The 12748-nt window shown below is 37.5% G+C and overlaps 1 protein-coding gene across 2 annotated transcripts in view; it reads left to right on the plus strand.

Annotated features, from left to right (window-relative positions):
- ZNF804B (zinc finger protein 804B) overlaps nucleotides 1–12748 on the plus strand; it is a 70841-nt gene that overhangs the window by 23611 nt on the left and 34482 nt on the right. Inside the window, exon 1 of one of the 2 annotated variants that reach the window (XM_074835124.1) lies at nucleotides 6296–6353. The exons of the other annotated variant lie outside the window; for it this stretch is intronic. Within the exon in view, the coding sequence (XP_074691225.1) occupies nucleotides 6345–6353 (9 nt within the window). The 5' untranslated portion in view covers nucleotides 6296–6344. Of the gene's footprint in view, nucleotides 1–6295; nucleotides 6354–12748 lie in introns of those variants that run through there. 2 annotated transcript variants of the gene reach the window in all.

Genomic DNA, 12748 nt, shown 5'->3' on the forward strand with positions numbered 1-12748 from the left:
TGTCTCATTAAACATGCTGGATTTATTCTGGGCTCACAATAGGCAGCTGTGATGCCTAATTCAGCTCTACAGGTTCCAGGATGCAGCAAGACACATACAAGGAATTTACTATATAGAGGTCACTGAATATGGTTGAGTGTCCAGCATTTAAGAACTCTGTTCCTCTCAAATGTGGAAAAAGAACATTTGCAGGACAGCAATAAGTGCTAATATGAAGTTTGACTCTCACCTGGTCACCCCTGTCATGATGCAAATGAAGGCCTGATTGTTTTTAAATCACTGCAGACTTCCTTCCCAAATGGTGTAGTCATAGCCCTAATGAATTGAGTCAGAGCTTCTGCTTTAGTAATTTCATACAGCATGGTACTTGTATTAAAAAGGAAGGAGAATATCTAAATACAGGCAATAAGACCTGACAAAAATATTATTCCCTGGACATTTCTACGGTGCACTTGTGTTATTCCCCACATGTGGTGGGGGGGATGATTGTAAATCCTTGCACTACTGAGAGTGCACATCTTGTCAGACAGCTGTTGATATTAGTGTGAGCCAACTTAGAAGAATCCAGCTTCACATTAACACGTCAAATCTTGTAATGGCCAATTTTCTGTTGGATTTTTCTGACAGCATATTGACAGTGTAACGGAAACCTGCTCAAGGATGAAAGTTAGACCAAAATCACCAGTGATGGAAATGTACCAGAATAAGTTGCTTTAAACCAAAATGTAAGCAGTGAATTGTCAATGGGATGTATACAAAATAAGAGACTGAGGCAGTGAAAAGTTTGTGCAGAAGGGAAGAAATTAACAGAAGAACACCATATAAAATAGCTCGCCTAAACTTATTAATATACTTGCTATGCAAAGCTTTTTTTTTCCTGCCCATCCACATTAACTCTTTGTTAAACTTTTCATTCTCAAATTGGAAGGGACCCACATGGATCATTGAGTCCAACTCACTGCTCCTCACAGGACTACCTAAAACTAAACCATATGACTAGGAGCATCATCCAGATGAGAATTACTGTTCGATTGCTTATCCTTTCAAACATACAGTTACGTAACCAAATATTCTAGTGAAGCCAGTGGCAAGCCAGTGAGATTATAAGCAGGATTTTTGGTTTGTTGTGTTTTATTCAAGAACAGGCAGTTTACTATGTAGGTTTTAAATACTGGGAGGAAATGTTTCATCATTAATTCATTGAATCACCTATTTTAATTAGATCAAGAGTTAGAGATCTGGCATGCTTGTATTCATATCCATTAAGGAAAGGCACCATCAAATCTGTTATCTAGTAAGATTGTGCACTGTTTTATTATACAGGTGGTTGTGCTAGCAGGTTATCTAAAATCAAAGTTACAAAGTACTTCTGATCACTTATGTATCATTAAAATCATTAAACGTTCAATGCAGAATCATAGTTCAAAAATAAAGAATCCAGAGAGTCCATAATGGATACAAATTCAGTTCATTTTTAAGAAGACTCACTCTTAACAAATGTGACACAGTAAAGCAGGAGATTTAACGATGGTATTCTTGGAGTTGAGAACTCCCCATTTGTATTTATAATAGGTGGTGGTGAAGCCAGAAATATTCTTTCAAGTTGAGAGACACCAGCCTAGCTCATTTTTGTGAAATCAAGAACCTCTAACATCACACTATGTTCCGTAAATTCATGGGATTAATTGACACCCCAGGAGGCCTTGGGAAACAGCAGCAAGCTGTAATCAGCCACTTGAGTTGTTGTCTCAGGAAGCCTCAGGTCTCCGCGGCAGCACTGGAAGTGCTCGTTAAGTCTGGGTAATGTATTCCCAACCAAGGACTTGTGACAGAATTAGCTCTATGTTATATAGTTTATTCATTTGACAGGAAATGAGGATGGATCATCTTTTATTTGTTCAACAAAGTATCTATTTAAGATCTTTTGTGCCCCAGACACTGCCATATTTATTTTAAATTGCATGATGTATTCTACAGCGCTGTTCCTAATACCAACAATCACATACAGTGAATTCAAGAGCACAATACATGTTTGCTATCAATTTGGTATCAGTTTGTTACTCAAAAATATCACAGCAGAAAAAATGCAGTCTTTGATTATAAAAAAGTATACTTTTCCTTTTCCACATCTTTTTTCAAATCTACCTCTGCAAGAATATGCTTACTCTCCCTTTAAATAATTTTAATAATCTCAGGAGATCCCCCTGGATCTAAATTTTATCTTCTCTGTTGTTTGTTTTATTTTTCCACATATTATGCTTGTTATAGCTGGACCTTATGCTCCCATTTGAATCAGTAGCAAAACTTCCATGGACTCCAGCCACACTGGACTCTGCTAGATCCTGGACTGAAGGTGGAGGTGACTGCATCTCTGGTTTGTTTTTACCCAGTTTCTGGGGATGGACATCACCAAGAGGTGAAGCCCACCCTGGGTTTCACTGGGTAGAGCATTTTAAGCAAACATTTTTAGATAGCCCATCATGGTCTTCTGCAATATATCCTTACCCTGTGTGAGAGAACAGCAAGAGGAGTTGGTAAGTGGCACCAAGGTATCCCAACCAATCATGAGCATGGGGGTTTCTCCACATTCTTAAGATGGCCAGGAATTTGCACCAATGATATCTTCTGCCTAAAGTTTCTTTTCTATGAATAAGTAATCAAACACAGTGCAGACTCACAGCTGATTACTTAACATCACTATTGACTATGCTGTCTGGTAAACACAGAAACTGGCAGGTAGGACCAAAGTTCTGTCTCTGCCATGGGTTGTAAATTGAAGGAAAGGAGGGAAGTGAACAAAGCCACAAAGTCATGCAAGATCAGCTGTAAGTTGAGCAAGATACCATGGGCTGGAAAGATTCTGCTGCATGCCCCTGGAGTTGATGTACATTAAGCATGAAAACTGTGAAGAAAACCACTTGGCACTTGAGTCACATTCACCACCACCAGTGCTCAGCAGTGCTGCTGAGCCATCACTTCTTGTGTGTCTCCACTCATTTCACTAATGCATTCACTCCTCCCTGCTGAGGAGACCTCCTCATGCTGAGAATAAAAACTAGCAGTTTCTCTTGAAAAGTCTCTCCTAGAGGAAGGTTGGAACTTAAGATGTGATGCAAGAATGTAGACATTGCACAGAGTTTTTGGATTAGTTAATGTTAATTCAATTATAAGTCTGAAGGTGCTGGACAGAGACTGAATTGATGTCTTCAGTCAATAATTGTTTCTACACTCAACAATCAAGTATTCATGTTAATTCTTTAGATTTGTCAGTAACTACTGTCTTTTGCTTGTGGACATGTTCCTAAGTCATCACACAGAAGTAATTCTGGAAAGTAGTTGTTTCCCTTCAGGTGCAGGGGATACTACTGGTCAATTTTCCTGCGTGATGGCTTTTGAGCATGGGATTGCAGAGGGTTTTACTTTGGAAACTGCCATAAGGGTGCCATCAATCTGCAAGTTGAGTGTCCAGTTGTATTTAGAAATGAAATTACCTTTAATTGCCAGGTGTGCTGCAGGGTGGGCTTCAAGCCATAAGTATTTAGCTAAAGAAGAGCTAGGAGAAGTATTCCTTCCTTCCACCATTCTACCCTTCCTTCTATCCTTCCTTCCTTCCTTCCTTCCACTCTCTGTTCTACCCTTCCTTTTATCCTCCCTTCCTTCTATCTTCCTCCTTCCTCCCTCCCATGCATTTTTTTACAATCACAATGCAAATATGCTTTCATTTGGCAGACAAATGAAAGGAATTTTTTTTGCTTCGGTTCAGAATAGTGGAATTGTAGCATGTACAAAACTGCACAGTCAATAAAAAAAAAAGTATATAGAAATTTGCAACTTGCATGAATGCATCTGGGGACAGAGGAAGAGGGGTATATCTGTGTGTAAATAACCTTCCTTTTTCCATCTGGACCTTATAGAGCAATTTAGAATGCTTTCTTTTTCACTTGGATAACCTCAAGTGCTGAGGAAAGCCAAAGCTTTGGTAAATCAATGTTTTGGGCTTCTGTTGAAAACAAAAATGCAAAAAGAGATGCATGAAAGGCTAATGTGCAGAAATACCTTGGTTTCTGGTTAAAAACATGTCATCAAATGCTATACAATGCAATGATAAGTCAGTATTTTATGGGGAAGTTTTAAGAGAAGGTGGACAGTATAGATAAAATTCAAATGTACGATTAATGCTTACCCTGTAAGTCTTTTTTCTGAAGTAGATTGCAAATATACATAATATAAGAAAATAAATTGTAAAATTTGGATTTACCTAAACTTTATTAATGTTTTATCATTAAAAAATTAACAATCAATCTCTGTTGCTATGAGCAATAGAAACCCACTGACATTAGACATCATATTGCATCATTTATTATATTGAATTAGTCTACATGAACTGGCTTTAATATTATGCTATCTGCAAAGAAAGAGCCAAACAATATTGAAAGAGAGAGGATGTAAATGTTTAATGTTACTGGTATTAAAGACTATAAAAAGCTATCTGATATGATTAGCCTGTATTTATGTAAAGGCACTTAATAAAAAAAAGGTTCTAACAGCCACGGTTGAGTTGTGTGATAACTATTCCTGTGCTCATAACAGATGGTGTATTTTCCTACACAGTTACTGCATGATCAATATCGTTATTGTAAAGTGCTTTTAGCTAATTCAAATATGAAAGACACTGCATATAAGTTAAATTCTGTTGTGTTCTATAGAAGAAGGTTTTAGGTCAAAACATACAAAGATCTTAAATTATGTCAAGTAGGCTTCATGTGAAAAGAAGTGTCAGACAAAAAAATACAACATCGCACAATCTATTAAATGCAGTGCTGGAACATGCATTGTACTCTAGAAATTGCAATTGGAAAAACAAGAATGGTAAGAGATAAACGGAGAAGTAACTGTTCAGATTAATTGATAGTACCTCACTCATCAGAAAAGAGGTAAAAGAAATGATCACTTGAGAGGAGGATAGAGAAAGTAGTATGAAATAGTGAATAAGTTGAAGGAATTGTCCTTAAATTGAAGGCAGACAATAATGTCATAATCAGATTCACTGAAGTACTCACGTTTGTGCAGAGAAGCAGGACTATAAGGAAAAAGTGAGTGATGTATTTTTTTTCTTCTTCTGCACAACAGGAACAGTTCTTCTGTCCAACTTAATAAAAACATTTCCATTCTATCTACATTTTAGGATAGTCATATTGAAATATAATTTCACTGAAGCCTTAGTAGGGAGTCTAGGTTAACAGCAGTCACACTAGTAACCATATCTATCTTTTGAGTCATGAGTCTCTTAGAATTTGCTTTTAAATGCCTAGAATATAATCCTAACAGTTATAAAACCACATTCATTTCCACCGTTATCCCAGAAATCATTTCAGCCTCCACAACTGTGTCGCAAACCTGACAGTTCTGATGCCCTTTGTGTTCTCAGGTTGTCCTTGAGTCACATTCCTTCATCTTTTTGGGGGTGTTGTTCTAGTTACAGAATGACAATTTTTACTTTTTTTTAATGGCAGTGTTAGTATTTGGAAATTGTTATTTAATTACTTCGTACCTAGAAAATACTTCCAAATAAGTCAAATGCTAATCATAGCACTAATATAGGACAAAGATTAACAATGAAGCTCAGAGATAAAAATCAGACAGCATCACATATCATTAAGCAGATTTACTCTAACCTTAGATTTTCCTAAATCTTCAAACCAAATTTAGTTTTCTATTGGTATAGTCATCCAAACCACATCATATATTCCCCTTCATAAATGTATCACGCTCTGTCTTAAAATGACACCCCCTACTTCAGTCATAGAATCAATGTGAAGGTTGTTCTTAGGTCTGTTCTGGTGCTGCTGCGAAACCTTCTGGATTCCAGCCTAAATACAGTGAAGTGTTTATGTACCTTTTGGTCTTTATGCTTGAGTGTGTTTCCCTGTCTCTTTTAGAAATTCAGCATTTGCTGTATTCAAGGTTGTTTTTTGTTGGGTTTTTTTTTTTTTTTTTCCATCTGCATCTCACTAGTTGGTTAATACATGGAAGCAGAACCTTCATCATCTTCTGTTTCAACTGGGAGTTGCCCTGACCCATGTGCAGGACCTTGCACCTGGCCTTGTTGAACTTCATGAGATTCACACAAGCCCACTCTTGAGCTTGTCCAGGTCCCTCTGGATGGCATCCCTTCCCGCCAGTGTGTCGACTGCACCACAGCTTGGTGTCATCTGCAAATTTGCTGAGAATGCACTCAATCCCACTGTCTATGTCATTGATGAGGATATTAAACAGTACTGGTCCCAGTACAGACCCCTGAGGAACACCACTCATGACTGATCTCCGCTTTATCCTTTCATTTTATGAAATCGGTGATTAGCTTTCTTTCCTATTTATGCTAGTTTCATTCTAGTTCTAATATCCTCTTTGAACTGATTATTTATCCTAGAACTCTTGTCTCTGCACTGTATGTCAGTCCAGGCAGATTTGTTCACTTAAAGAAATTACATTTTGCTAACTACTTCCTTTAAGTTCTTTAAATATATCCCTTTGTAATGAAAAATGATCTAAAGTATCAATTTCACCTTATTCTATATATTTTTTTTAAATGAAACTGAACACATACAATTTTGTACATAACTTTCTGTTAGGTACCTAATTCCCTTTGCAGGTCAACTCTTGATCACATTTTCAGAAAATCTAATAGATGCAGCTGCTTAAATTCCACTGATTTCTGAAAATGAGGGGAAAAATATTGAATCACATTGAGGTGTTTGAAAAATGCGCTCTATATCCACAGCAAAGATTTTTAGTGGTTATATGCTCCATTTATAAAGTTGAAAAAGTGTTTAGAAAATCTCAAAGTACAAGTCCCTTACAAAGTTGCCAGAAGCAGCAGTGTGTCTTAGAATATAAAAGATGTGCTGAAGATCTGAATAGCCCTGCTGGTGTTTTTCTTTGAATACATATGTTCTATAAGGCTGATTCCAATCAGCACTGATGATTTTGATAGTAAATAAGTTAGGAAAAGGTTTATGACTCCTTTAAGTTCTCTATCTGTCCTATTAGTTCCAGCAGGTTTGTAATCTGAAATGCCTTTAGGACCTGCTAAAAACATTGCTGTTCTCAGGTCTCAGCATTCTAGTAGCAAATAGAAGTGCATATAATTGAAAATGCTGCAGTAATTGGCTGAGTGTGAAAAATATGAAGATGTATTTATTTGCTGAAGTTAGGAGCTGCCCTCTGGAAGTCATCTGGAAATGACAGTATTTATTGGTTTTGAAGAAGAAGAAAAAATTCCTTTGCAATAGATAACTCTAATTCCTTACTGTAGAGGAAGCTGAGCATAGAGTTTTCAAGGTGGAGAATGACAGAACACGTGTGAGGTAAATGAAAACATTCGGTATTGCTGGCTATTGCAGCTGAACAAAATTACTTGCTTTTTATACTACCTCCACAGGTAATCTTCCCTAGCAAATTCCTTTGGTAAGACAGCAGAATCTTCTTCAGGGAAAAAAGAGACCATTCAGGGAAAAGTTCATTAATTTGACCATCCTGATGTTCAGTTGCATATCCTAATATCAGGACATTTGTGTGGTTCTCAAGTTTCATACTGCACACAAGTATTTTGATTACTTCCTGCATTCTATCAGCTGCCTACTGAGTTTTAAAATCTTTTAAAATCTATTTTGCTGTTGCTGCAAAAGAAAAGATATAAAAACATAAAAGTTATGTGCAGTTATCCCAAGAACTGGTGAATGAGAAAGAAGTGGTGAATGAGCACTCAAAATGAAAGTTCTACAGTTGCTGTCTCCACCCATCCATGTGCAGGGCCTGACTACCCAGAGGTGTTTTGTATTAGCCCAGGCAGTTCTACAGATTTCCCTCAAAAAATGTTATTTACAAGTGCTCACATGAATGATCCAATGAATATATGAATTACAGATTGAAATCTATTTTGCCTAATTTAAGCATGTAACTCAGTTTTAAACCTCTTATCCCTACTGTCCTGCTCAAGGATCCCCCAAGTACGTCTGTATCTTTCTTAAACTATAGGGACCAAAACTGTCTCAGAGGCTACATCTACATTTTGACCTGCCCCAACAAGCAGGCCTAGTCTCTCAGGCCCACTGATGTAGAAAAAACTGTCAGCCGCACTGCATCCCAGGGGCAAATATTTTATATCCATACTTGGCCTAAGTCTCCTCAAGTCTGTGTAGTACCCTTAGGTATAATTGTTATATTTGTTTTATTTCAGTCTGTCTGAAAAAGTGTGAGGGCTATGTTAAAACACTGGCTGGGAAGTTCTTTTGTTGCAGGATGTTGCATGCATTTTTACGGCATGCAAGTGTTGCTTGCCTTGGGGAAGGCCATGAGATGGGAATGCCTGGGGGAATGCAGTTTGATGGTTGTTGGAAGACTATACATGGCATGGAGAGCCTAGTGAAGTCTCATCCTTGCTGCCTGTAAAGTGTGGTCCCTGAACTCAATGTTTTTCTAGAACTGCACTCATTTTTATCTCAAACGGAACTAGCAAGTTTACTCTGAAATGAAAGCCTGAGAATGAACTATCACACACAGAGTAGGGATGATGGAGGGCCGATTCCAGGAGCCAAGTTATTTGCTGGTGTAGATGTACCCAATAGTATTTTACAGCTGACATTTCACCAATACTGAATCAAGTGGAATCATTACCATCAGCATCTTACATATAACACTACTATTAACATGTCAGAATGTGATTTGCCTTGACTTTCATTGTTGACTTTCATTTAATTTCTTTTCCACTCTAACCTCCTGCACCTTTTCCTCTGCATTTGTGTTTACTCAGCTATTCACAATCTAGTATTGGTGAAAGTGGTTTCCCCCTCCAAAGTGCAGCATTTGACACACATCTTACTGAATTTTATCTTGCTGATTTCAGACCATATCTCAAGCTTATTACAGTAATTTTGAATCTTGATGCAGGTCCCTAAAGCATTTGTATGCCCCGTGCTGTTAATTAGTATCATTCATAGATTTCATATATAATCACAGTTCATTTTGTCATGTAGGTCACTAATGAAAATGTACTAAAAATTAGTAGATATAGAATATAATTCTGTAGCTTATTCATGTGCTTATATTTGTCCTACTCCTTTAACCTCTACTCTGAGAATCCCCAAGAGGCACCTCAGTAGTTGCATCACTATTTAATACTTGCACTCATATCTAATCTGATTCACAGCATTATATTTAAGTTATCAAACTCTAACAACTCTGCTTATGTCCCCAAAGAGGGAGCAGTCTGTCACTTACTGAGCTCTGCATTAATGTTAGTTGTTTGTCACTAATCTTGCATTCCAATTCAGAAATAAGTGACCAAAAGTGGGCTATTGATGTTATATTTTTCTTATGTTATTTGCAAGCACTGTGCATTTACTCCACTATATTTGTAGAAAACCATGGGTTTGCAGAAAACTGCCTCGGAAAGTTTTACTGTATCAAGTGACCTACTTTTCACCTTAGTCCATTTGAACATAGCAGAAATATTTACTGCCAGTCACTGAGGCAGGCAATGTGGTATTGTTTTGTCTAGATCAGCATACTTCAATGGCCATGCAGTCTATTAAATATCTCTTACAGACTCTGGATTTAATAAATGATTTCTAATTGACTAGGTGTCAGTGGCGACATTCTAGAAAACTCAGTTACATGGGATTTTTCATTGATTTTCCCTATATTAGGAAATGAAATGTCAGATACCATTAATTGCATTTTCACAATAAGAAGCATACTGCAAAAGTAGCTGCTAAATGAAAGCATTTCCAGCCTAACGCACAAAAGAAGTATTCTTTTTAAATTAATCCAATATATAAACAATTATTACAGTTATGTGCCTCTGTGTGCCAAATTGATGTGAATGTAATTACAATCTATAATATGGAACCATTTTGCAGGCTTCTAGGAAAAAAACGCATTCAGGTATATTCTGCACTCATTTATCCTTATATGGTATGCTACCTGCATCCAGCAACATAGAAGGTGGTTAACCCATGGTTTCTAGGAGTTCTTACCTAGGATGACTCCATCATCCCTGACATCAGCTTGCACTTACTGTTTTACATGGCTCAAAGACAGAACTCTTATCTTATAAGTATACACATGTTTACCCAGGCTATATGTTGTTAGTAACTAGCATGTGATCCAGAATAAAGTTTATGAGACTGACACACATATTCATTACCATCAGTGGTCCCCTGTTCAAAATGCATTGGTGCATTTTTCCTGCTTTCCTGTGTCTGCATTGGTGTAATCAGGCATTCATGATCACATGTTTTCTACAGATGTAATTCTACAGCTTTTCTTTCACGTGATTACATTTATTATGCCAGAACTGACCACCGGTCTCTATAGTCCTAGGGAGATGATATTAGCAGCCTGGATGTGAAAATTCATTTGACTATGCACAATTTAGTGTAGTGCTAGAAGTTCTTATGCCTTTGTAGAGAAAGAAAAATCCATGACCTTTCTAAAGCATGTGATGTAGCATTCAATTTCCCTGCATCTGATCGATAAGCAAGCAGGAAATTATATCTTTTGCCATGGTAGACAAGCATAATTAAGCAATAAGGCAATGGAGGTAGTTGTGATTATCTTAGGATGCACCTGGGAGCTGCCTTGTTGCTATTTTAAAACATCTTTATGCTAAGGGAACTGTATTAATTTCTGCTGAGAAAGATAAAGTTGGCTGTTTGGAATGCTCATGAGCAGCAGTTTCAGTTGTGCTTCACAGAGAGTCATGTGGAGTGTTCACACCAAACAGCTAGGCTTCTCCTTCAGCAGAAGCAAAGATCAAGCAGGCTGTAAACATTTAATTGACAGTTCAGACCTGGAAAAAAAACAAAAACTACAAAAAAAAAAATGCTTTGGATGGCTGCCAGTGAGTGTAAAACTTACATTTTTACCAGTTCACAACAAAAATATGTTACCTCCAACACTTGACTTCTAGGGAAGACATATCTGCATAATTAATGCTATTGCATCCACATTCTAATTTATGCATTTTAATTATACCAAAGGCCCAGTGAATAATTAATGCTATCAAAACAATGGGTCTGAAGCATAATCTGAAAAGTATCACTTTTTAATGGACTTTTGTAGATTTAAATAACTAATGAAAGCTATTTAACTATTTGATTGCAAAAGTATATCCCCCTGATAAAATCAAGTATTAACTACCATTGTTGAGCAGCCTCTCAAGTGGTAAAATGTTAGCTCAGACTACCTGTTTTCACAATTGTCCAATCTGAGTATACCACAGTATACTAACCCACCTGAGCCATATGCATGCAGGAAAGAGATTTATTTGGATGTTTGCCCTGTGTGAGGGACTGACATGTCATTGGCATCATCTGTAAGATGTAAAATCAAAATTCCAGGCACAAAATTCGTCTTTGACCTAATGTCTTCAAGCAGGTCAGTTCATGTAAGTTTCATGGGGAGATTTAGAACTGAATATAAAGAAATACAATATAGAATTCATTATCTCTGAGTTCAGCAATCTAAGAATTAAGGATGTAGTCCAGGTTAGTAATTTAGTGCCTTGCAGTGGTCGACAGAGAGAGATAGCACCTCTGGAGAGTTTCATCTCATCCTAAAATAGGTTTTTGAAATAGATGGAATTAATAACCATTTCGCAGCAGCTATCATTTTTCTGTTTCTTACAGAGGAAGCTTAGGATACTGCCTTAGACCATATACCTAACTTCTAGACAGTCTAGTTTAGGTGAGCTTAATCTCACTAGCAATGACAGCTTCTAAAGTACCATGTGAGAAAGAGCTACTCACACAGACCTGAGGGCGTAAAGACCAGAGCAGAGCAGAAGGACTTAGAGCACAGAGCTGTCCAAAGCTCCCTGCGTTACACTGACAACCAGCACCCCTGCTGCTTGGTCAAGTCTCAGACTTAAAACATGTCACACTGATTAAGAAAGTCCTTCCCCCTCTGAAAGTCTCAACATGTGCATTCATGTTGATCTGCTGTGCCCAAAGGCTTGCCTCCACCCTGGTGTGGTCCCTGGAACGATGCTGGGCAGTGTGATGTGCTAAGAGCAGGGTGTCCCAGATGTGCAGCATGTCCTAGGTTTGGTGTACTCTGAATTTGTCACTCAAAGGGTGGTGAAAGCATATAGACAGCAGACAGCACTGACTGCATAGCATGAAAAGCCTGATGGCAGCAAGTACCCATTTCTTTAGATGAGTAAAATGATATAGTAAATGATGAATTACTGTAATCTCCAACAATAAGTTACATACATTCAAGTAATATCAACTTGTCAATACGAATATAAAATGAATAGCTTTTACCAACCTTTTTATTCATGTTTTCTATGTCAGAAGTTTACTCTTTGACCTCTGATGTGAAACATTTAAGAAAGTGTTGTAATATTAACAGTATAATGAAGGACTTGTAAAAGAAATAAGTTTGGGAAAGGCTGCTGCCAATTTTGAATATCAGGACCCTTATTCAAGTGCATTATTTGGGGCTCAGTAACTTTTGGCTCCTTTGTTTTAAGTTTTCTCTTTCTACCTAATATTGTAGATTGAAATCAAAGTACTTGACTCTCCAGAGCACCCACCTGAGTCACTAGGGAGACATGGATGGGGACTATGTAGGAACTAATTGTGTTTTCCCTGTTTTCAGCTGTGTTTTCCCAAGCCTGGACATGAGCTAATTCTCTTGTCTTCTCTTGTGTTTGTGGTCTGTGCTGGGCAGGTGTCAGTTA

Source organism: Strix aluco, chromosome 1 (assembly GCF_031877795.1).
Source record: "Strix aluco isolate bStrAlu1 chromosome 1, bStrAlu1.hap1, whole genome shotgun sequence".
NCBI lineage: Eukaryota > Metazoa > Chordata > Aves > Strigiformes > Strigidae > Strix > Strix aluco.